We start from the raw sequence: 25,753 nt of genomic DNA on the forward strand, positions 1-25,753 counted from the left end.
GACGCATCCACCTCTACCACAAACTGCTGCTCGGGATCTGGGTGGGCGAGAACAGGGGCATTAACAAAGAGTTCTTTCAGATGGTTAAAAGCACATTGAGCATCACCAGACCACACGAAGCGAAGTTTGTTTGAGGTCAAACACGTGAGAGGAGCAGCTATACTACTATAGTTTCGGATAAATCTCCTATAGAAGTTAGCGAACCCAAGGAAACGTTGCAGCTCCTTCCGATTGGTAGGCAGAGGCCAATTTTTAACCGCTTCGATTTTAGAGGGATCGGCCCTGAGCCGCCCCTTTTCTATCACATAGCCCAGGAAATTAACAGTGGAAACATGAAATTCACATTTCTCAACTTTAACATACAGTTTGTTTTCTAGTAACCTCCGCAGGACATCTCTTACGTGCCCCACATGCTCTTCATGTGATCGAGAAAAGATGAGAATATCGTCTAGATATGCAAAAACATTCTTATCGAGCAGGTCTCTGAGTACATCATTCACAAATGACTGGAATGTTGCTGGAGCGTTTGTGAGCCCAAAGGGCATGACCAAATACTCAAAATGTCCCAAATGGGTATTGAAGGCAGTTTTCCACTCATCGCCGTCGCGTATCCTTACCAGGTGGTAGGCGTTTCGGAGGTCCAATTTGGTGAACACCATTGCATTGTGGAGAGGGCTGAATGCAGCGTCCAGGAGCGGCAGAGGGTACTTGTTTTTAACTGTGATGGTGTTTAAGCCAGTGTAGTCAATGCAAGGACGCAGAGTTTTATCCTTCTTTTCCACAAAGAAAAACCCTGCGCCTAATGGAGATGAAGACGGTCTTATAAGTCCTGCAGCTAATGAGTCGGTGATGTATTTTTCCATTGCTTCCCGTTCGGGTTTGGTTAAGTTGTATAGTCTGTGTGTTGGGAGTGGAGCCCCAGGGAGCAGTTCTATAACACAGTCATAGGGTCTATGTGGGGGAAGGGAGCACGCCAAGTCCTTTCTGAAAACTGCCTTTAAATCGTGGTATTCACTGGGGACGTTACTTAGGTCAATATCTTTTGAGTAGTGGGGAGAGTTAGGACCCCTGGCAGGTAGGGCGGACTTTAGACAGTGGGCATGGCAATAGTTGCTCCAGTTCCGAATTGTGCCTGTGGACCAGTCTATGTGGGGGTTATGCAGCTTCAACCAGGGAATCCCTAGAATTGCGGTGTTGAGGGGGGAGGAAATCACATAGAACTCAATTACTTCATGATGGTTACTAGAGAGTGTCAGTTTAATGGGTGTGGTTCTGTGTGTAACCCTTTCTAGAAGCCTCCCGTCGACTGCAAGAACTTTCTTGGGGGAGGTCAGTGGAGTCAGGGAAAGATTGTTGTTTTTAACATAGTCAATGTCTATGAAGTTGTCATCGGCTCCTGAGTCTATCAGCACCTGGACAGGTAACGAGCAAAGTGTCGTGTGAATCATACCTGGTACCTGTATTTGGGAGGACGAGGGGGAAGATATTCGGCTCACCAGTGCCTCCCTTCCTACTGGTGAGCCCCGGCTTTTGGCAACTCGGGGCAGCTTGCCAAGAAGTGGCCACCCTGGCCGCAGTACAGGCACCGTCGGCTCCTCATGCGTCGCTGTCGTTCGACAGGGGTGAGTCGAGCCCTGCCCAACTCCATGGGCTCGTCGCGAGGTGTCGTGCTGGAATGCAGTTCAGGAGCGGTGCTCGGAGATGAGGCGGTGGAGTTCCCCATGACGGTTGAGCTGGACGGTGAGAAAGTTGACGAGCGACGAGCCATGTCCATCTTCCTCTCCCGCCGTCTCTCCCTGAGCCGATTGTCCATCCGTGTTGCTAATGTAATAAGGTCATTTAGTGAGTTACATTCATCCCTTAAAGCCAACTCATCCTTTATCTCCCCAGCGAGCCCCTTTTGAAAAATTGTTTGTAGCTCAGAGTCCCCCCATCCGCTACTGGCTGCCAGAACCTGGAAAGTTAATGCATATTGAGAGACCGAGTGGCTACCTTGACGCAGATCCAGCAACTGGCCAACTGCTTCCTTGCCTCGCACCGGGTGATCAAAAATGCGTTTCATTTCTCCGGTAAACTGTTCATAATCATTTAGCACTGCCGATCCTTGTTCTGTGATTGCCAAGGCCCAAGCGGCCGCTTGTCCTGATAACAGACTCATAATGAAAGCGATTTTTGACTGGGCAGTAGCATAAGTACTGGGTTGCTGGTTAAACACTAATCTACATTGTAGCAAAAACTGAGCACATGTGCCTAAGTCTCCAGAATACCTAGCAGGAATCGGAATAAATGGCTCTCTGGGAGAAGACGGCTGGGAGGCTGGAGGGGTTGCCGCCGATGGAGAGGGCGAGCAACCAGAGGAGCTGGACGACGGCAGTTGGTGACTCATGGCTGCCATCTGCTTGTTCAGCTGGTCCACACTGGTGGTGAGTTGCTGTAGATGGTCCATCACTTGTTGCAGGGTTGATTGGTGTTGTCCAACAAGTGCTCCTTGTGCCGAAAGCGCACTCCTTAAGCGCTCTGACTCTGCTGGGTCCATTATGGCCGGAACATTCTGTTATGTGCCGTGAGGCAAAGCAAGGCCAGGACCCAGGATGCAGAGTGAGAGACAAAGTCCACAGTTTATTGTTCACAAAAGTATCAACAGAAAATCACCTTGCTCAGGGAAAAAGTTCTAGAAAACAAAGTAGCAACCAAAAATCACCTTGTTCAGGGATGAAGAAACACTAAAGCGCAAAGTAGCAACATAAAACACTAGGGACCAAAGTAGCAACATAAAGAGCCGTCTTAATAGACCGGTAGAACGAGAAACAAAAACCACTACAAGCCGGAGACCAGGGACTAGAACACAACACGGGTGTGGCAGGAGGAGACAAGCAAACGTAGCAGGTATAGCAAGGGAATGTTCCGGCACAGAACCAAAGGAGGGGCTGGTTAAATAGGTTGTTGGCTCATCAGGCTGATGAGCCTCAGGTGTGGGAGCAGGCCTCTGCCTGCGAGGTTGGCGCCGCCTCCTGCCACACTCTGGAACTGCTAGAGAGACAACAGAACCATCACAGAAAGCAGTTGTTTTGCGAGGGAAAGCATAGTTGTTTTCGCCTACCATGTCGCCTTAGGCGCGCCGTAAACACTTCCGGGTCATCTTCTATGTGACCAAAAGCGACGAGGATGGAACGTTTGTAAACATGAAACAAAGCAGTGGGAAAGCTTTCCCAAAGCGACTAGGATGGAGCATGTATTTTTTTTTTTTAATTTATTAATTTTTTCCCCCACTGCTTTGTTTACACGTCGCTTTTGGTCACATGGAAGATGACTCGGAAGTGTTTACGGAGCACCTAAGGTGACATGGTAGGCGAAAAACAACAACTTTGCGTTCCCTCGCATTCTTTGCGAGAGAACGCAAAGATGTTTTGCGAGGGTACGCAAAGTTTTTTTGTTTTTTGTTTTTGTTTTGTTTTTCTACCATGTCACCATAGGGGCTCTGTAGATAGCAGCTTTCACTCTATGGGAAAACCTTCCACTAGATTTGCACTGCAGTGTTTGTGCATGAGAACTCAAATCCCTAAACGGTAAAGATGTAAAAAAAAAAAATTAAAGCAAGTCACATATGTGAGACCGTATGCGTGTGCATGCACAGGGGGGTGCATGGGGATGGGCTTCTTTCTGGATGGTTAGTCTTATCTTCATGCACACTCGCAATGTATGCTGCACCAGATGGCCACAGAACACATAGCCGCTTAATGGCGCCACTTGATCATGTCTGGCTTGTGCAATAAATCAGTATATTAACAATGAACACGTGTCATACATATAGTTTGATTGATCCCCGTGTGACACATAAAGCCGTTTCATGAAATGAGAGGAAACACTCAGAGGACCTTGCAGATTTAGCCGTGCGTTGCCTGATCGACGGTAAATCTCGCAGGCATTATTCTCAATTTAAGGATCGCTCTCATGTTTTTGCGTGTACGCCTTGTTTGTTTATCAAGAGATGACATTGCTGCTGTCCATGTGGGGACATTGAATTGATCTGCTCTGTCAAGCTCCTTTCATTTGAACATCTCTGGAAACAAGTGGCAATGAGCTCCGATTAGAGTGAGTGAGCAATTTGACAGCGATGACGCACACGCGCATCTTTATTATAAACGCTCAGTTTTTCTAGGCAAGGCAAGTTTATTTGTATAGCACATTTCATACACAAGGCAACTCAATGTGCTTTACACAAGGAAAGACAACACATAAGCATAAAAAAAACAGAAGAAGGTAGAAGGTAGATTTAAATGTCCGGCAATTGCACGGTGGGTAGTCCCGTTCAATCATCTATCCAGTGCGTGAGTGCGTAGGGGTCAGTAAATATCTGCCCATCAGTCAGAGTTAACTTTTTAAAGTAACATTCACGGTCGTGGTGAGTCAGTTTACTCACATATTAACTCAAATGGCCGTTTTACGCGTCCATTCCGACGTGAACGTTCTGTGAAAATATGTTGACCGAACCACACGCCACTGATTTGTTTTTGCCCCCAGCTAAGCCCCGCCCTTTAAATTACGTCACATTGTTTACAAACTCGGAAGGGGTCTACACCACTTATCTTGTTCAGGCCGGCTCTCGCCTGGCTGGCAAAAGCACCCAAACCCGTCAGAGGGTTGCCACATAAACAAACAGCAGTGACAAATGTTTTAAATGGCAAAAAGTACAAAACAGTGAAAACTGTGGAATATTTGTGTGGATTTGTCATAGATAGCAAACATCTGCGTAGGTACATAAAGTCCAAAGTGTCTGCTCATAGTACTTGTGCATGGAGATGTGAAACAAGGGTATTATTGAGCACATGACATTTGAGAGGCCTGTCAGCAAGGGCCCTATATTTAGCTAGCAGGGGGACGAGTTGACTCGGTGTAACATAGACACACACCACTGGACCCTCTTGCTTTTTCACCTGCTGCTGCTGTTTTGTGTGCAATCTATACTGCTCACAGGAAGTGAGTTGAAAGGATTCCCAAGTAGACAGGACAGATGATAGTGATTTAAAGAGTGGCCATCTGCTGAATGTGAATAGAGCTTGATTAGTGAAACGACAATGTGCCCGTCTGAGGTATCAGAGGCCAGACCGGGCCTAAGCAGTCCCGACCCGCTGGTGAGAGAGGCCTTCTTGATGGCCCATGACTACATAGACTATGTGATCACGGGCGGGGTAGACGGAACCAAGGGTCCCGCCCCCACCGCTTGCACTGCAGCCCTTCGCTACGCCGGGGATGCGCTCCTCACGCGCTTCCCCATCTTCTTCAAGCGCTGGCCACGCGTCTTCCAGGATGTGACAGAGAAGACAGCCTGTCCGACACTCATGAGGATTCTGGACGAACACTTCTTCCCCAGTGACCCTGGGGGCCGACGGCGGGACCTGGCATGGAGCGCAGTATTGTCGGTCTATATTCTAGCTGGCCAGATGGCCTTGCATTGCCATGAGAATGGCATGGCGGCGGTTATGCCTCAGCTGAAGGACTGTGTGGGTGCTTATGTGGAGAGGGTCATCTGCCCTGATATCAGAGAAAAGGGAGGATGGGTATGTATTCACAATCTGGAAATAGTCTTGCTCATAGAGCACGTTCACAGTCTGTAATCACTTGTTAAGGTCCAGTATTATTTTTTTGTAAATTGAAAAACCACTACAACAGATTTAAAGCGGCATGACGCAACTTAAGACTCAAATTGAAGTGTTAAAATAACCATATATTTCAGCCGCACATGTTTTAAGAATTGTACAGGAGGCACTACTGGCACGACTCAGCTTCAGATAATAGTGGAGCCGTGATTGGTCGTAACCAGAGCAACGTTGCAAAATGGCCGCCTCGTGTTAGACAGGTCCATAAATGACGTATTAACTCATTCAAACCCAAAGACGTATAAATACGTTTTTCAATACTTTGTTCTTTACTCCCAATTTTTTTCTGTTTTTTTTCTTTTTTTTATGCTAGAGCATAAAGATAGAGCTTCTGACATGAAGAGGTCGTTTAAAGCAATGGTAGTTATTACAAAAAACGGCCATCAGGTGGCAGAAGAGTATAAGAGATCAGCCAGGGCCATTTGCAACAAGCTCTTTTTGCAAGTGTTTTCAACAGGTTTGTGAATAATGATGCAACTTATTCTATATTAACTATATCTATATCAACTTATTCAATATTCTAATTCTAATTGCTGCAAAATGGAAACGGATATGTTTTTATAGCAATAGAACAGAACATTCTGTGGACCTTGCAAAATCAGTCAAAATCCAGTAAAACAGACAGGAGCAAAAGGGGTTTGCTTCAGTGAAAATGGCTGGGAGTGAAAGAGTTAATACCGTGATTAGACTAATACGGCTGCCTAGATCACAATTATTTACTAACTAGTCAAATATTTAAATGCTACATTTGTGTTTCCTGCCAGGGTGGCTTTGTGTCACGCTTTGGAGAGAAACAGAACTTGGAGGGCCAGCTGAAGAAAGTGTGCTGCTGGACCCTGCTGGCTTTCGCCTCAAGCGTCCTTATTTATGTCATGTGGAAAAAAAAGTTTTAGCCAACATTGCTACCTCGTGACCACAGCCATAATTACAATATTCAATAACTTTTATTCGTTCTGTAGCAAACTTAATACACTGTCCGTTTTAACCATACTGTTCTATTTCTTGCTGATTATGTATTAATAAATTTATATGACCCAAGAAGCATAGCTTTAAACTTCATATTTGACTCATTTGCTTTAATTGGAAAAACATTTGACAATTACAAAAGTTCTATGGAAAACACGATACACTTGACAGAATTATTAGTGGACCATTCCCCGGTGAAAATGCACCTTTTAAAACATTATTTCCTAGGTGCCTTTTAAGAGATCAAAGCCTTCCATATAAAGCTTTTCCAAGCATCCTATACTTCCATTTTGGCTACTTGAAATGTTTTTTTTGTGCAGTTATTTAAACAAATTTAAAAAAAAATAAAATAAATAAAAAATAATCCTAGATTAGCTGTCCTATAATGCTAATTGGCACGCTTTTTTCAAGTTCTTCACTAGGAGTGATTTATGTTTTACTTAATGAGGCAAAACATATATACTTCTGGTAATTTTTGTTTTGTCTGAGAAAACTTTAATGTGCACAAACAAAAATACTGAGTCTAAAATGAAAGCAGGAATGTTGTAAAAGCTGTGTTAAACTGCAATGCTCTCGTTTAACAGCACTTAGGGAAAAAAAATCACATTTTTATTGGAGGGGCTAATAAGTCTGTCATCAAGTGCATCAAAATGATCCAATCAAAATGTAACTTTAACCATGCACAAAACTTTGAATTTTACTTGAGAGCACTGAAACCTGGAAGACTTGGAACACATTTCAAATACTGGTATACCAATTATGGGTGGGGGGTTAAGCCATATCTTCATCTTCCTCACCGTATTCTCCCTCATCCTCAGCAGTGGCATCCTGATACTGCTGGTACTCTGACACCAGGTCATTCATGTTGCTCTCTGCCTCTGTGAACTCCATCTCATCCATGCCCTCGCCCGTGTACCAGTGGAGGAAAGCTTTGCGCCTGAACATGGCTGTGAACTGCTCAGAGATGCGCTTGAAGAGCTCTTGGATGGCCGTGCTGTTACCAATGAAGGTGGCGGCCATCTTGAGACCACGAGGGGGAATGTCACACACTGCGGTCTTGACGTTGTTGGGGATCCATTCGACGAAGTAGCTGCTGTTCCTGTTCTGCACGTTGAGCATCTGCTCATCCACCTCCTTCATGGACATGCGGCCGCGGAAGATGGCGGCCACGGTCAGGTAGCGACCTTGGCGGGGGTCGCAGGCGGCCATCATGTTTTTGGCATCAAACATCTGCTGGGTGAGCTCGGGAACAGTGAGGGCCCTGTACTGCTGGCTGCCTCTGCTTGTGAGGGGGGCGAAGCCTGGCATGAAGAAGTGCAGACGGGGGAAGGGCACCATGTTGACAGCCAGTTTGCGCAGGTCAGCATTGAGCTGTCCGGGGAACCTGAGGCAGGTGGTGACGCCGCTCATGGTGGCAGAGACCAGGTGGTTGAGGTCGCCGTAGGAGGGAGTGGTGAGCTTGAGGGTGCGGAAGCAGATATCGTACAGCGCCTCGTTGTCGATGCAGTAGGTCTCGTCTGTGTTCTCTACCAGCTGGTGGACTGACAGTGTTGCGTTGTAGGGCTCAACCACCGTGTCGGATACTTTTGGAGAAGGCACCACGCTGAAGGTGTTCATGATGCGGTCTGGGTACTCTTCACGGATTTTGCTGATGAGCAAAGTGCCCATTCCGGAGCCAGTACCACCACCCAGAGAGTGTGTGAGCTGGAAACCCTGGAGGCAGTCGCAGCTCTCAGCCTCCTTCCTCACTACATCCAAGACGGAGTCCACTAGCTCTGCACCTTCTGTGTAATGACCCTTCGCCCAGTTGTTACCAGCACCGCTCTGGCCTGAAAGAAAAAAGTAAATTGCTAAAATGTGTTTTTTTTTCTCTGATATAAAAATGCAATACATTTCAAAACTACTCACCAAAGACAAAGTTGTCTGGTCTGAAGACCTGACCAAAAGGTCCTGACCGCACAGAGTCCATTGTGCCAGGCTCCAGATCAACCAATACAGCACGGGGAACATATTTTCCACCTAAGAAGGCAGAGAGGTATGGATGCAGTGGCAGATACTAACTATTTTAAACATATAGCACCTTACCTGTAGCTTCATTATAGTAGACATTAACTCTATCCAACTGCAGGTCACTGTCACCATGGTATGTGCCAGTTGGGTCAATGCCATGCTCATCGCTGATCACCTCCCAAAACTGTAACAAACCAGAAATATGTTGAGCTGGCATAGTGGACACAAGAAAAGAAAAGCCTGAAACTTTTTTTTTTCCCCCCAACCCTGGCTCTATTTGTGGGTTACTGACGATTCCAAGCTTACGTCACAAGTCAAAATGGCGGTCAACTCCATCAAAGGAAGCTTGTCGCTCATTTGCTCCCAAAGACGTATTTATACGTTTTTTATGTTTGTTTTTTGTTTTTTATGCTAGAGCATACAGAAGGCTTTGATGCAGCCTCTAAACTGAAGAAAACGCTTGAAGCAATGGTAGTTATTACAAAAAAAAAGCCAGCAGGTGGCAGCAGAGTATAAGAGATCAAACAGAGCCATGTTGCAAAAAACTCTTTTCCCCACTGTTTTAACTCCTGCGGAGCAATGAACAATCTATTAACAAACGCTCCATGCAGTCCACAAATTGGACGGCCACTTTGAAGCGTGATAACTAAGTCATTTATGAATATTTTTTGACTTCCGACCACTCAAAATGTTCAGTGGCATCAGACCTATCCATACATATGTAGTTTTTATGTATTTATTTATTTATGATACCCTCTATGTACAATAAAAGCAATAATGTGCTACAAGCAAAAAAAACATGAGGTGTGACTCTTATATAAAAAAAAACTCAAATTGGAATATTTGATATACTGTAATTAGGGCCTTGAATATGTTAATAAATGATAACGACAACATTTTTTTGGGATGCTCATTTTTTTGGCAATGGCACTTTTCTATGGTTTAGCCGGCTAACGAGTCATGACATCCAAACATTGTACAACACTTTCAAATGTGATAATTAAGTCATTTTTGAATATTTTTTTATTCATGACCACTCAAAATGTTCAGTGGCATCAGACCTATCCATACATATATAGTTTTTATTTATTAATTTATTTTTGATACCCTTTATGTACAATAAAAGCAATAATGTGCTATAAGTGAAAAACAATGATGAGTATATCTATATATATAAAAAAAATAAAATTGAAATATTTGATATGATGTAATTAGGTCATTGAATATGTTAATAAATGATAACATCAACATTTTTTGGGACGCTCATTTTTTTGGCAATGGCAATTTTATATGGTTTAGCCGGCTAACACACCATGAAGTCCCAACATTGGACAACACTTTCAAATATGATAATTAGGTCATTTATGAATAGTTTTTTATTCATGACCACTCAAAATGTTCAGTGGCATCAGACCTATCCATACATATACAGTTTTTATTTATTTATTTATTTATTTTTGATACCCTTTATGTACAATAAAAGCAATAATGTGCTATAAGTGAAAAACAACCACACGCAACTGCAATCCGAAGCACACACACAAGTTGAACTGAAGTTCTGCACACACAAACGTGCATTCACCAATGTACAAATTTCAAACAACACTTTATTTTGCAAAATAACTTCAGCCAGCAATGCACAAGCACCACAAGCAACTTTTCTAGCAGTCCGAAGCGTGTTCGTGACATTATGTTTGCACCATGCTGCAGCCATTGTGAAAGAGCAAAATCATTAGTTAGTCTCTGGCGCCACCTCGTGGTTTGTGGGTGTAAACACTTTCAACACATAATTTCCACTCTGTGCTGTGACTCGACTCGCCACTGTGTGAATTGAAACGGAAATCATGAGAAATGCATTACAACACACGGCGTTTACAATGCATCAAAGATTAGCAGTTATAATGGGAGTCTATAGTCCAAATATTGTATCCAGTGCTTGATAACAGCCTTTCTTATTTAGCTTCGAACTGCTACACTTCATGAAAGTCAGCATGGTCGGATTTTTTATTTTTTTTTATCTATTAAAAACCCTGAGGATATTGATTCTCCCAATTGTTTTCCCCCCTATGCTTTTTTCTTTGAATAATAAGCAAATATCAAAAAAATGGACATGGAACTCCGTACGGGTTAAACAAAATTGTGATGAAACTTAGCTATAGTCTAATGCCAATTGCTGCAAAACGGAAACAGATAGAAATGTACTTCTTTTTTTTCCTGATGAAAGAAGAGATGCTAATTTTTCTTTTGGTAGATTTCATGTTTTATAGCAATAGAACACAAATACTATGTGGGCCTTGCAAAAGCAGTCAAAATCCAGTAAAGGGGTTTGCATCAGTGAAAATGGGTGGGAGTGAATGAGTTAATAAGCATTAGACTTCAGATCATTGTAATTTGATTTGTGAGGATTATTTTGATTTAAAAATGTGATGAAATGTCATTTATCTGCCTGGTTGGTATGCTAGCCACAGGCAAAAGCAATACAATACAGCATACCATTTGTTTTCACCACGTAAAGGAAGCGTTTGCATTGCATAAATACCAGAAATGCCAGTTGTCATTTCCATATGGTAGTCCCCATTCACGACATAGAAGATGCCCTAGTTTGAGATAAAATGGTCACAAACTCCTAAATTAAAAGTAAAAAAAGAAAAATAGCCACAGCGGTGGCTTTTTCATTTAGTAAGATATTCACCAAACACGTGCCCACAAAAAAAAAAAAAAAAAAAAAAAAAAAGGAGGGGGGGGGGGGTGTCGGTTGCGCAGTACTCTACGTTCAAATAACACTTTTACGCAACATTTATGAAGATAACATTTTTAATGGACACTCTTAATAGGAACTAATCAAAGCCATAAAACATAAAAGCAGGTCTCTTGCCATGTGATGCGCCATTATGTTGGACAAAGGCCAGCTTTCAAACTTTCATCAACGAATAGACACATTATATGTTTGGCCAAGATATTTTGGTCAGAACGTGGCCTTCAAGTGAAAATGTTGAGCCGAATCAGCTTTTATCCAACGATTTCCTGACACTCAAAAGTTTTCAGAACCAGGAACCAAGTCAGCTCGACTGAATGGCGACTCTGTTCACGTTCAAAGTCTGAGCTATACTGCTCGAATACCTTTTAAATTTATAGACTTTACCGGTAGTAAACACGTGGATAATCGCCAGTTGTTGTTTTTTTTTTAAATAAGCTTCCCGGAACAGTACCAAACACCTCAATATAAAACTTCGACAATGGTATTGACTAACCTTAGCACCAATCTGGTTTCCACACTGACCGGCCTGGAGATGCACAATTTCCCTCATTTTCTGGCGTTCAAGCGAAGCGTGTCGAACAAGTTCGAAAGATTTCTAAACACCCGCGTCGTACTCGAGTTTATGCGTGTGACTGACTATGTGCCTCTGACCCGCCCCTTTACTTCTTCTTCTTCCAGTTTAATGGCAGATTGCATCTCTTTTGGTGCATACCGCCACCTACTGTACAGGAATCGCAAAGGGATTTGGGAGGCTTTGTAGCTCAAAGTCAAAGCAGACGGTATCATTTAGAAAATTAAATAGGGATCTAATCTATCGACCCGATTTCAACAGGAAGTGACCTGATTTTAACAGGAAGTGACCTGATATCAACAGGAAGTGACCTAAAATCAACAGGAAGTGACCCAATTTCAACAGGAAGTGACTTAATTTCAACAGGAAGGGACCTAAAATCAACAGGAAGTGACCTGTTTTAACAGGAAGTTACCCGATTTCAACAGGAAGTGACCCGATTTTAACAGGAAGTGACCTGATATCAACAGGAAGTGACCTAAAATCAACAGGAAGTGACCCGATTTAAACAGGAAGTGACCTGATTTTAACAGGAAATGACCCGATTTCAACAGGAAGTGACCTGATTTTAACAGGAAGTGACCTCATATCAACAGGAAGTGACCTAAAATCAACAGGAAGTGACCCAATTTCAACAGGAAGTGACTTAATTTCAACAGGAAGGGACCTAAAATCAACAGGAAGTGACCTGTTTTAACAGGAAGTTACCCGATTTCAACAGGAAGTGACCTGATTTTAACAGGAAGTGACCTGATATCAACAGGAAGTGACCTAAAATCAACAAGAAGTGACCCGATTTCAACAGGAAGTGACCCGATTTCAACAGGAAGTGGCCTGAAATCAACAGGAAGTGAGCATGCTAGTGCTAAGTTAGCATGCTAATGCTAGCTAATGCTAATGCTAGCTGAATGGACACTCTTAATAGGAACTAATCAAAGCCATAAAACATAAAAGCAGGTCTCTTGCCATGTGATGCGCCATTATGTTGGACAAAGGCCAGCTTTCAAACTTTCATCAACGAATAGACACATTATATGTTTGGCCAAGATATTTTGGTCAGAACGTGGCCTTCAAGTGAAAATGTTGAGCCGAATCAGCTTTTATCCAACGATTTCCTGACACTCAAAAGTTTTCAGAACCAGGAACCAAGTCAGCTCGACTGAATGGTGACTGTTCACGTTCAAAGTCTGAGCTATGCTGCTCGAATACCTTTTAAATTGATAGACTTTACCGGTAGTAAACACGTGGATAATCGCCAGTTGTTTTGTTTTTTTTAAATAAGCTTCCCGGAACAGTACCAAACACCTCAATATAAAACTTCGACAATGGTATTGACTAACCTTAGCACCAATCTGGTTTCCACACTGACCGGCCTGGAGATGCACAATTTCCCTCATTTTCTGGCGTTCAAGCGAAGCGTGTCGAACAAGTTCGAAAGATTTCTAAACACCCGCGTCGTACTCGAGTTTATGCGTGTGACTATGTGCCTCTGACCCGCCCCTTTACTTCTTCTTCTTCCAGTTTAATGGCAGATTGCATCTCTTTTGGTGCATACCGCCACCTACTGTACAGGAATCGCAAAGGGATTTGGGAGGCTTTGTAGCTCAAAGTCAAAGCAGACGGTATCATTTAGAAAATTAAATAGGGATCTAATCTATCATTCGGTATTCCTTCTTCTTTTTTAAAATATTTATATTCTGTATTGTAGCGAGCAGTGACGGGAGTCGGAGGCAGAGTGTTGAAGTCCGGAGCCAAAGACCGGCGGTTTATTGATATCAGCTTCTCAGCGTTTAACAGCAACAACAACTCACTCTGCGCGAGGCTCACAGACCTACCAACATTTTGTTCTTTTATCCTTTCATCCTTTCATCCCAACAAACTCCCCCTTCGTCCCAACGTTCCGTGGGTGAATTATGTTCTAATCACTACAGTATTCTATTTTCTCTTTCCCTTTCAAACCACTGCCGATCTGTTTTCTGTGTATTACACATGAGAAGAACATGGTTAACTACATCGTCCGGAAGTTGGCAAACACCACCCTGTTAACCTTTGTGTTGCATTAAGTCCCATGTGACCTCATGTGTTTTATTTCCAGCATTTTCTTCACTATTTTGTCAACCACCTTGTTGGCTCGAACCATATAATTATAAATGGGTTGTTTTATATACAACATATTTATACGACGCAACAAAACTCATCCATTATTCGAAGATTACTGATTCAATTAAGAACTGTATGTCTAGTAGTAGTCTCCACAATCAAGTCCTCTCTTAGGGTAGTTTTTAGCTCAGTGGTAGCACACCCACACCATGACTAGGCTGGGTTTGATTCCTGGACTGAGCGGCTCTTTCTTGTGGGTTATTACCTCTCTTCTCACTCCTGTTTTCTTGTCCTAACTTCAGCTGTCGTATCAAGAGCAGGAAAGTCCTGTCTACTGACTTTCAAGTTTCAAAGCTGATTAACACAGCCAGTTAGTCAGTACAAATCAAAGATTATAGCGGGTTTGACATCTTAGATACATCTCTGAGCGGTTATTACCATACTCCCTTTAAATTTACATGTACAAATCATTGTATCTATATCCATACCTTTTTATTAAGTTTTGAGATGTATTGTAGATCCCAATTCCACAACAGCCATCATGTGTATTCTTTGACCATATGTATTATTGTGTGAAGGCTGGAGGCCTTCATCTAATTGACGTCGTTCCAGCTTCAATATATTCCAGCATTTCAAGCCATTAGCTCTTCCAGCTTTTCAGTTCCAAAATTCACGCCTTGCCCACAATTCCCGATTTCGTACCCGAATATTTCCCACATTCTACATTTTCCATTTACTTCCACATTATTCATCCGATTGACGTTGTTCCAGCTTCAATATATTCCAGCAATTCAAGCCATGAGCTCTTCCAGCTTTTCAGTTCCAAAATTCACACCTGGCCCACAATTCCGGATTTCGTACCCGCACATTACCCACATTCTACATTTTCCATTTTCTTCCACATTATTCATCCGATTGACTTTGTTCCAACTTCAATATATTCCAGCAATTCAAGCCATGAGCTCTTCCAGCTTTTCAGTTCCAAAATTCATGCCTTACCCACAATTCCCGATTTCGTACCCGCACATTACCCACATTCTACATTTTCCATTTTCTTCCACATTATTCATCCGATTGACGTCGTTCCAGCTTCAATATATTCCAGCAATTCAAGCCATGAGCTCTTCCAGCTCTTCATTTCCAAAATTCACACCTTGCCCACAATTCCGGATTTCGTACCCGAATATTTCCCACATTCTATATTTCACATTTACTTCCACATTATTCATCCGATTGACTTCGTTCCAACTTCAATATATTCCAGCAATTCAAGCCATGAGCTCTTCCAGCTTTTCAGTTCCAAAATTCATGCCTTACCCACAATTCCCGATTTCGTACCCGCACATTACCCACATTCTACATTTTCCATTTTCTTCCACATTATTCATCCGATTGACGTCGTTCCAGCTTCAATATATTCCAGCAATTCAAGCCATGAGCTCTTCCAGCTTTTCAGTTCCAAAATTCACACCTTGCCCACAATTCCGGATTTCGTACCCGAATATTTCCCACATTCTATATTTCACATTTACTTCCACATTATTCATTCGATTGACTTCGTTCCAACTTCAATATATTCCAGCAATTCAAGCCATGAGCTCTTCCAGCTTTTCAGTTCCAAAATTCATGCCTTACCCACAATTCCCGATTTCGTACCCGAATATTTCCCACATTCTACATTTCACATTTACTTCGACATTTTTCATCCGATTGACGTCGTTTCAACTTCAATATATTCTACCAATTCAAGCCATGAGCTCTTTCAGCTTTTCAGTTCCAAAATTAACGCCTTACCCACAATTCCCAATTTCGTACCCAAATATTTCCCACATTCTACATTTTCCATTTACTTCCACATTATTTATCCGATTGACTTCGTTCCAACTTCAGTATATTCCACCATTTCACGTCATGAGCTCTTCCATCTTACCACCTAACTTACCGCACATGGCGGCCATTTTCCAACTTACTATGCACGGCGGCCATTTTAGACAAATGACATGCCCAGGTTTCTCGCCAGCCTGGCCTCCCAAGGCGGTGGCCATTTTGGCCAATTGATTAGGTATGCGTGTGATTCAGGTGATGCCAGGATATTCCCCGACCTGAACAGGAAGTGATCAATATCAACAGGAAGTGACCTCATATCAACAGGAAGTGACTTAATTTCAACAGGAAGTGACCTAAAATCAACAGGAAGTGACCTGATATCAACAGGAAGTGACCTAAAATCAACAGGAAGTGACCCGATTTAAACAGGAAGTGACCTGATTTTAACAGGAAATGACCCGATTTCAACAGGAAGTGACCTGATTTTAACAGGAAGTGACCTCATATCAACAGGAAGTGACCTAAAATCAACAGGAAGTGACCCAATTTCAACAGGAAGTGACTTAATTTCAAAAGGAAGGGACCTAAAATCAACAGGAAGTGACCTGTTTTAACAGGAAGTTACCCGATTTCAACAGGAAGTGACCCGATTTTAACAGGAAGTGACCTGGTATCAACAGGAAGTGACCTAAAATCAACAGGAAGTGACCCGATTTAAACAGGAAGTGACCCGATTTAAACAGGAAGTGACCCGATTTCAACAGGAAGTGGCCTGAAATCAACAGGAAGTGAGCATGCTAGTGCTAAGTTAGCATGCTAATGCTAATGTTAGCTTAGCATGCTAATGCTAAGTTAGCATGATAATGCTAATGTTAGCTTAGCATGCTAATGCTAAGTTAGCATGCTAATGCTAATGTTAGCATGATAATGCTAATGTTAGCTTAGCATGCTAATGCTAATGCTAAGTTAGCATGCTAATGCTAATGTTAGCATGCTAATGCTAATGTTAGCTTAGCATGCTAATGTTAGCTTAGCATGCTAATGCTAATTTTTTTTTTTTTTTTTTTTTTTTTCTTTTTTTTTTTTTCTTTTTTTTTTTTTTTTTTTTTTTTTTCTTTTTTTTTTTCTTTTTTTTTTTTTCTTTTTTTTTTGTTGCTAATGCTAAGTTAGCATGCTAATGCTAATGTTAGCTTAGCATGCTAATGTTAAGTTAGCATATTAATGCTAATGTTAGCTTAGCATGCTAATGCTAGCTTAGTATACTAATGCAAATGTGACCTGATTTCAACAGACTATTACTCCATTGCTTAAGTTTGCCACTCCTTACACCATTGCGACTCGATTCTCCCCTCCTTACTTCATTGCTTACTTAATTCTTCTCACTTTACTCCATTGCTTACCCGATTACTTGCTACTTCCTCCATTTCTTACTTGATTTCTTCCTTGTTTTCTTGTTTCTTGCTGATTTATTTATGATTTTTTCAATATTTCTTCATCAAAAAAAAAAAAAATACTGATTTTTATCATCAAAAATTATAAAAATGTAGAACGCTTCACGAATTTGCGTGTCATCCTTGCGCAGGGGCCATGCTAATCTTCTCTGTATCGTTCCAATTTTAGTATATGCGAAGCCGAAGCTACACAACAAGCCAAGGGAGCGGACTGATATATAAGGCAACCCCAGACGACACTTCCTACAGTTCAGGTACCAAACCAGCACCGATACAGACACTTGGCTGCAAAATTCAATTTAAGAGTGCTTATGGAAGCTACTTCAACAATGTAATAGGTAATATTGTGTCATTGTAAGCAGCAATTCACAGAAAACAAACTAAAAAGACCGGAAATGCTGAGCCGCACACAGAAGTCTGATAGGTTGCCTGGCATACTATGCAAATATATCTGACCACAGATGGTTGCCATTGGTGCAGACAAAAGGGCCGCGCCTCCTTGCTCTACTTCCCCCCACCCGGGAATGCAGCTTCGGTGGGGGGAGGAAGCCAAGACACAAGACAAGTGAGGAGTCTGTGTACTTTTTGGCCATTCGTTTTTCCTTCTGAAGCAAGGACACGGAAAACGGGAAACAAACCGATTTCCTTTTTTATTTTTTTTTATTTATATGAACAAATAAACGAGTCGTCTCCCGTTTTGTTGAAATAAAAATGAAAAACGGGAAACGAGCCTTATCCGATGTTCTATTATGTGTTTATTTAGCACAAATCGGGAAATGAAATGTGGCCATAAACCGTTTTTCGCAAGCTGGTTTCTCCTTGACTGGAAACAGTTCATCTTTTGCGGCACGGCACAAGCTGCTGCTACAGTGGAAGCTTGCTGCCCCCTAGTGTCTATTTCGAGGCATCTGACAGACAATGATCTGAGAGCCACCTTTGGACATTTCACTCCGAAAGTCCTCTTATAGGGCCAAATTGGCTACACAGATGTGTTGCGATTTCACTAGGAAAGGCAAGGCAAGGCAAGTTTATTTGTATAGCACATTTCATACACAAGGCAACTCAATGTGCTTTACACAAGGAAAGACAACACATAAGCATAAAAAAACAGTAGTTAACATTCAGAGGAAAAACAATAAAAAAAATAAAAATAGGTTACAAAATTTACTAAAAAAAAAAAACATACAATAACAATCTTAAAACATTATTCAACAAACTTTAAAACATTTAACATAAGGAAGTTTAAAATAATATTAATATTATTATTAGGGGTGTGAATTGCCTAGTACCTGACGATTCGATTCGTATCACGATTCACAGGTCACGATTCGATTCGATACCGATTAATCCCGATACGAATTTATAAGTCGATTGTTGCGATTTTTTTTCATTCAAATTTAGAAAATACTAATCAGTAAGCTTGTAGAGTGTAAGATTTATATGAAAATGTATTATTTATTTATCTGAAATTTCAGTCTTATAGAGGTTGTAATCTGTTTCATGTTTGAACAGCATTAAAATAAAATATTAAGGCTTAATGTTCCGTTCATATAACATTCTTCCATGCTCAAGGTGTGAATCCTAAAAAAAAAAAAAAAAAAAAAAAAAAAAAAAAAAAAAAAAAAAAAAAAAAAATCGATTCTGCCGATTATTGAATCGATTCGAGAATCGCGCGATGTAGTATCGCGATATATCGCCGGATCAATTATTTTTTTAACACCCCTAATTATTATTAATAAAAAAAAAACAAAAAAAACAAACAAACAATTAAAGCTGTTTAAAAGTCCCTAATCAAAGGTATAAGAAAAAAGCAAAGTTTTTAACCTGGATTTGAAAGCATTTACGCTCGGGGCTGACTTCACTTCTGTTGGTAGCCTATTCCATCTGTGTGCAGCATAATAGCTAAATGCAGCTTCACCATGTTTGCTTCGAACTCTGGGTTCCACTAGTTGGCCCAAGTCTGTGGATCTCAGAGCCCTGCTGGGTTTGTACTCAATCAGCATTTCTTGGATATATTCAGGACCCAAACCATTTAGTGATTTATAGACGAGTAGCAGAACTTTAAAATCGATTCTACAGCTGACAGGGAGCCAGTGTAAATCCTTAAGTACTGGAGTAATATTTTCTGATCTTTTTGTTTTGGTCAGAACTCGAGCTGCAGCGTTCTGAATGAGCTGCAATTGTCTCATGTTCATCACTAGACGTCATGCCGTTATTTTTCATTTCCACTATCAAGTTGTGATAGCCATCTAAAGCCATGTTTGGAAGTCCCGAAGAATAGGCGCCAACAGGGACCTAAAAATAGACACTAGGGGGCAGCAAGCTTCCACTGTAGCAGCAGCAGTGACGCGCCACAAAAGATTAGGGCCAACAGGGACCTAAAAATAGACACTAGGGGGCAGCAAGCTTCCACTGTAGCAGCAGCAGTGACGCGCCACAAAAGATTAGGGCCAACAGGGACCTAAAAATAGACACTAGGGGGCAGCAAGCTTCCACTGTAGCAGCAGCTTGTGCCGTGCCGCAAAAGACGAACGGCTTCCAGTCAAGGAGAAACCAGCTTGCGAAAAACGGTTTATGGCCACATTTCATTTCTCGATTTGTGCTAAATAAACACATAATAGAACATCGGATAAGGCTCGTTTCGTTTCCTACGGATCCCGGAGGACCCGGAAGTGGCGGAGGAAAACGCACTGATCTGAATATACTACTGGATAGCCGATAGGCCAAGACTTTTGAAGCCGCGAGGCCGCCATATTACTCCTACCAAGAAACGTTTCTCAGTATAGAAATTGGGGAACATTTGAGCAGTGTTGCCACAGTTACCTTGAAAAAGTAACTTAGTTACTTTACTGATTACTTGGTTTTAAAAGTAACTAAATTGCGTTACTGATTACTTGATTTTAAAAGTAACTAAGTTAGACTAAAAGTTACTTTTTTAGTTACTTTCAGCAGCTGCCGATAACACCATCTCAACATAAAAATAATGCAGTAGAAACGGAGTTCCAAATACTTAATTGAAAGTGCATTCTTAACATGAAAATAAAGGTTTTTTTTTATGAAAAACAAAATAGGCAGTCTCTCTTGACTTCTTGTAACGTAAATACTTTTTATAAAACAAAAAATAAAAATCTATCCAGGTTGAAAATGAAAATCCCCTAAATTCCTCTATTGTTTGTTTGTTCCGCTATTCCAGTGTGTACACATGTATCAGTTTAAATATTTATTAGTAGTTATTGACAGTTATAATTGTTTTTTGGTTTGTTTGTTTTTTCTCTTCAAAATAAGGATCAGGAAAACAAAAGGTTGATAATTTAATGTTAAATATAAATATTTAACCTTTAGACAGACACCAACACAATTAAACAGAATATGTGCACATTGTGAAGTATTTCAGAAACATAAATTTAAGACATGAAATAAACCTACCGTCCAGCCAAAAGAAATATGAAGCCACCTTATGGAACAATAAATCTATCAAACACATTTTAACCACTTAATATATGCAAAAATATTTCCAAAAGTTCATTTCCCTTTTTAATCAACAATTTTTGTCCATCCATCCATCCATTTTCTTGACCGCTTATTCCTCACAAGGGTCGCGGGGGCTGCTGTCGCCTATCTCAGCTGGCTCTGGGCAGTAGGCGGGGGACACCCTGGACTGGTTGCCAACCAATCGCAGGGCACACAGAGACGAACAACCATCCACACTCACACACACACCTAGGGACATTTCGGAGCACCCAATTAACCTGCCATGCATGTCTTTGGAATGTGGGAGGAGACCGGAGTACCCGGAGAAGACCCACGCGGGCACGGGGAGAACATGCAAACTCCACCCAGGAAGGTCCGAGCCTGGACTCGAACCGGAGACCTCAGAACTGGGAAGCCGACGTGCTAACCACTCGACTACCGTGCCGCCCAACAATTTTTGTATTTAACAATTTTTTTTTCCTTTTGTCATCACTTTCATTTTTGGTTAATGTAAGACATCTTTTTTTGTTTTTTTAATCTGAGACACGATGATGACCACAGAATCACTACTGTTTATATTGTGTTTTTTGGGCTGTCGTAATCGCGGGCACGTCTCAGTTCTCCTATCTGCTGCTCATGCTAGTTGTAGACATTGACAGGGAGCCACAAACTGAGAAATGAGATATTTGCAGTGTGCTTTTAGCATAGCTGGTGTGTTGGCTGTGGGACATACCTGTGTCGTTTGAATCCATGCATTGGATCGTCACGGGAGTTATTCTTTTTGGCTCGCGCGCAGTACCAACGCCGGACATACAAGTGCACCGAGAGGACTCGATAGCCATGGGAAATACCGAGATGTACGGCACCGGCTTCTGCTAACTGTCTCCATTTGTATGTTGTCACTCGTTAAGCGCGCGCGCGCCGTGTCGCGAGCACGGAAACACGGAAGTAGCTTGAATGGTGATGCTACTGAAATGTAAACAAAACAAGTAGAGCACGACGCAGAACTCTTGCTATTGTTATGAAAACCATAAAGCCTCACTCGCAACCGATACGGTCGTTTAGCTCCCCTTGACGAACGATGGTTCGGTCGAATCGTATTTTTGTTCCACCCCTACTGAAAACGTAACTTGTCTGACGTCACTCCCCCTGGCGAGAGGGCGGAGACGACCTCATCCCATAATGCTTCACGGACCAGTTGAGGATGGAAATAAATTATTTTTTTTACCACTTTTATGGTCCATAATGCACACTTTTTTTGTTGTGTTGTATGCCTGTTGGTTAATAAAACTAGTAGTAAAAGTATCATCACTTTTGTTTTGAATGTGCAAACCATTCATGACCAGACCATGGCTGAATTCAGTGTGGTGATCAATGACTTCTGCCTCATCTTCGTAGTTAGCAGTAGTTGTTTGTGACTGTTGCAACAGTGCGATAGTTTACATTCTTCATGAAAATGTCGAGTAATGCATTGATTCTCTGGACAGTAACTTTAATCAGGCTACTTTGTAGAATAAAGTAACGTATTAGACTATTAGTTACTTTAGAAAGCAACTTTTTTTGAGTAATTAGTTACTTTAGAAAGCAACTTTTTTTGAGTAATTACCGGCAACACTGGCTATGATATAGTTGTAATGCGAACCTACAGTAATCTCATTCATTTTACAATATAATCACAGTAATATTAGTATGTAGTAGGGGTGTGAATTACCTAGTACCTGACGATTCGATTCGTATCACGATTCACAGGTCACGATTCGATTCGATACCGATTAATCCCGATACGAATTTATAAGTCGATTGTTGCGATTTTTTTCATTCAAATTTAGAAAATACTAATCAGTAAGCTTGTAGAGTGTAAGATTTATATGAAAATGTATTATTTATTTATCTGAAATTTCAGTCTTATAGAGGTTGTAATCTGTTTCATGTTTGAACAGCCTTAAAATAAAATATTAAGGCTTAATGTTCCGTTCATATAACATTCTTCCATGCACAAGGTGTGAATCCTAAAAAAAAAAAAAAAAAAAAAAAAAAAAAAAAAAAAAAAAATCGATTCTGCCGATTATTGAATCGATTCGAGAATCGCGCGATGTAGTATCGCGATATATCGCCGAATCGATTTTTTTTTTTTTTTAACACCCCTAGTATGTAGTATTCATACTCAAGGATGCATCTGTTGAGGAAGGACACATCTTTACTTGCTCCTGCACTCGCTCGTGAATCTAACTACTTGTTGATTTTTGCATTGGGATTTTTAACTACATTGTTGCAGAATGCCTGGCGGAAAAAAGAGCTGACGAGAATGAGGAGATAAAACCTTCTCTTAAAAAACTCAGTGGAATGGTTGCCGAATTACTTGAAATGAAGAAGAGCATTGAGCCACTTCTTCAGGAAATACTGTACAGCAATTGAAGAAAGAGACAGGAAAAAGATCGACGCATTGTTGCCTTGGAACAAAAAGTGGATGATTTGGAACAAAATCTTCGTATCAACGATGTGATAGTCACCGATATCAAGATCAAGCCGCGCCGTGGCCCTTTGAGAGCTGCGGCTAGCACGAGCACGGAAGATTCTGACCAATATTCAGGGAACGAGACTGTGGAACAGCAAGTGACACTTCAACTCAGAGATTTGGGATTAACTGTTGATCCTGCGCACATTCAGATGTGCTTTTCGCTTCCAACTGGAGGGACACGACCACCGGCAGTTCTGATCAGGGTTGTTGACAGAAAGAAAAAGATTGCTCTTCCGAGACCGTCACAAGCTTCGTGGGAAACATGTCTACATCAACGAAAACCTCACCAAACGAAATGCTGACATCGCCAAAAAGGCTCGACAAATGAGAAAGAATGGACTTATCGAAAGCACGTGGACAAAAGACTGACGAATTTTTATTCAAACTAAAGATAACTCTGGTCAACTAAAAACACGAATCGTAAAAGGAGCTGAGGAATTGGCGGCGCTTGAGAGACAACAGTAATTCACAATATCACAACAACAACAACAACAACATCACTAATTACCCAAAGCTGGAGTTGTATATGATTACTTGCTGACTTTGCCAAGGCTACCTCTTGTTTATACACCTGCATTGATAACATGTATTGCTGTTCCCGTTTGAATCTAAATATTGTCTGGCTCGAATTCCGTTTGGACATTTGTTCTAACAGTCAAGGCTATATGATAAGGCTGTATTGTGGCTCCAATGAATCTGCTGTCAATACGCAAAATGGGGGTTGGAGGTCTGGTTCCTGGAATGCAGCTGGCGTGGGCCGCTCTGCTGGGTGAGCTAGGCTGGGCAGCGCGCAGGAGTCATCAGATCCACAACATGCTAGCAACCAGTGGTGCTACCTGACCAGAATCGAGTGCTGAAATTGCTTGAAAGCAATGGGCCGAATGCAAGCCGATCTACTCTTCTAGAAAGCACAACATGTGTGAAAGCTGATCCGAGGTCAGCGAAGAACCTACTGGTGAAAGAGAAAAATTGCGCTTGCCTTGGCTGCTCGCCTGGCGGGGTGGGCTTGCTGGTGGCGTCTGGGGACCGACTCACCAGTTCCAAATGACTGGGACTAGCCACAATCTATACACGGACATTCAAGTAGAACTGAGCGAGCAGTGTCTGGGATAGTATGGGATGTATAACGATAAAAATTAATGACTATTCTAAATAATGTATATGATTGATGCGTTATAGTAATGGGTCGATGGGGACGGGTCTCGAATAAGCTTCGGCTTCTACCCGTCAGCCCTTCTTTCGGATGTCAATGTTGAGCAAATGATGTGATGTGATTGATGTAAACTGTAATGTGTCCGAAAGGAAAAAATGAATAAACTAAACTAAACTAAACTATGTGTTTTTGTGACGTTCAGGGCCGAATGGATGGGCTCCAGTCTGCGGCTACGGTTCACTCCAGACTGCAGATGGCACATCATACCCACGGCGAGTACTTGGGTGTGAAACTGAAGTTCGATGTCAGGCTGTCCTTTGACTCTTTCTTTGGTCTTCATTACACGGTTTGCTCACCAATATTTTTAAAACAGAACAGATGCCTTTATCCCGAGACTAGATTACACTTAGACTCTTATCATCATCATAAACACAAAGGTGAACTCTTCAACAACATCAATCATTTTGGTCAACATTGGATCATTCGGAAGTTATCATGGAACTTCTGGAGTCAGCTGACTGCACTGAGAGAAAAGGGGGTCAATCATTTTTGTACTGCCCTACTTTTCTGTTATTTGTACATTTATATATATATATATATATATATATATATATATATATATATATATATATATATATATATATATATATATATATATATATATATATATATATATATATATATATATATATATATATATATATATATATATATTAGGGGTGTTAAAAAAAATCGATTCGGCGATATATCGCGATACTACATCGCGCGATTCTCGAATCGATTCAATAATCGGCAGAATCGATTTTTTTTTTTTTTAGGATTCACACCTTGAGCATGGAAGAATGTTATATGAACGGAACATTAAACCTTAATATTTTATTTTAATGCTGTTCAAACATGAAACAGATTACAACCTCTATAAGACTGAAATTTCAGATAAATAAATAATACATTTTCATATAAATCTTATACTCTACAAGCTTACTGATTAGTATTTTCTAAATTTGAATGAAAAAAAATCGCAACAATCGACTTATAAATTCGTATCGGGATTAATCGGTATCGAATCGAATCGTGACCTGTGAATCGTGATACGAATCGAATCGTCAGGTACTAGGCAATTCACACCCCTAATATATATATATATATATATATATATATATATATATATATATATATATATATATATATATATATATATATATATATATATATATATATAAAAGTTCATAATTTCATGTCTTTGATGTCTGAAATGAAATTTTGGAAGG

The 25,753-nt window shown here is 41.1% G+C and overlaps 2 protein-coding genes and 1 non-coding gene across 4 annotated transcripts; 1 reads left to right on the top strand and 2 right to left on the bottom strand.

Annotated features, from left to right (window-relative positions):
- The first annotated feature begins 4,654 nt into the window (after positions 1-4,654).
- bcl2l16 (BCL2 like 16) lies at positions 4,655-6,716 on the top strand. The gene is made up of 2 exons (XM_077521521.1): positions 4,655-5,558; positions 6,422-6,716. Exons 1-2 carry the CDS (start codon positions 5,076-5,078, stop codon positions 6,548-6,550), a joined length of 612 nt encoding a protein of 203 aa, XP_077377647.1. The 5' UTR covers positions 4,655-5,075; the 3' UTR covers positions 6,551-6,716.
- Positions 6,713-13,443, bottom strand: LOC144018888 (tubulin beta chain-like). Of its 2 annotated transcripts, none has more exons than XM_077521519.1 (4): positions 13,303-13,443; positions 8,709-8,817; positions 8,532-8,642; positions 6,713-8,452 (listed from the first exon to the last, which is right to left on the bottom strand). In XM_077521519.1, the coding sequence occupies exons 1-4, from the start codon at positions 13,357-13,359 to the stop codon at positions 7,395-7,397; spliced, it is 1,335 nt and encodes a 444-aa protein (XP_077377645.1). In that variant the 5' UTR covers positions 13,360-13,443; the 3' UTR covers positions 6,713-7,394. The 2 variants fall into 2 exon arrangements, with proteins under 2 accessions (XP_077377645.1, XP_077377644.1); XM_077521518.1 differs by lacking the exon at positions 13,303-13,443 and adding an exon at positions 11,885-12,054.
- Positions 13,444-17,426: 3,983 nt separating this feature from the next.
- Positions 17,427-17,532, bottom strand: LOC144019795 (U6 spliceosomal RNA). The gene has a single exon (XR_013283786.1). It is a non-coding gene; the product is annotated as a U6 spliceosomal RNA (small nuclear RNA).
- Positions 17,533-25,753: the final 8,221 nt, after the last annotated feature.

Source organism: Festucalex cinctus, chromosome 5 (assembly GCF_051991245.1).
Source record: "Festucalex cinctus isolate MCC-2025b chromosome 5, RoL_Fcin_1.0, whole genome shotgun sequence".
Classification (NCBI taxonomy): domain Eukaryota; kingdom Metazoa; phylum Chordata; class Actinopteri; order Syngnathiformes; family Syngnathidae; genus Festucalex; species Festucalex cinctus.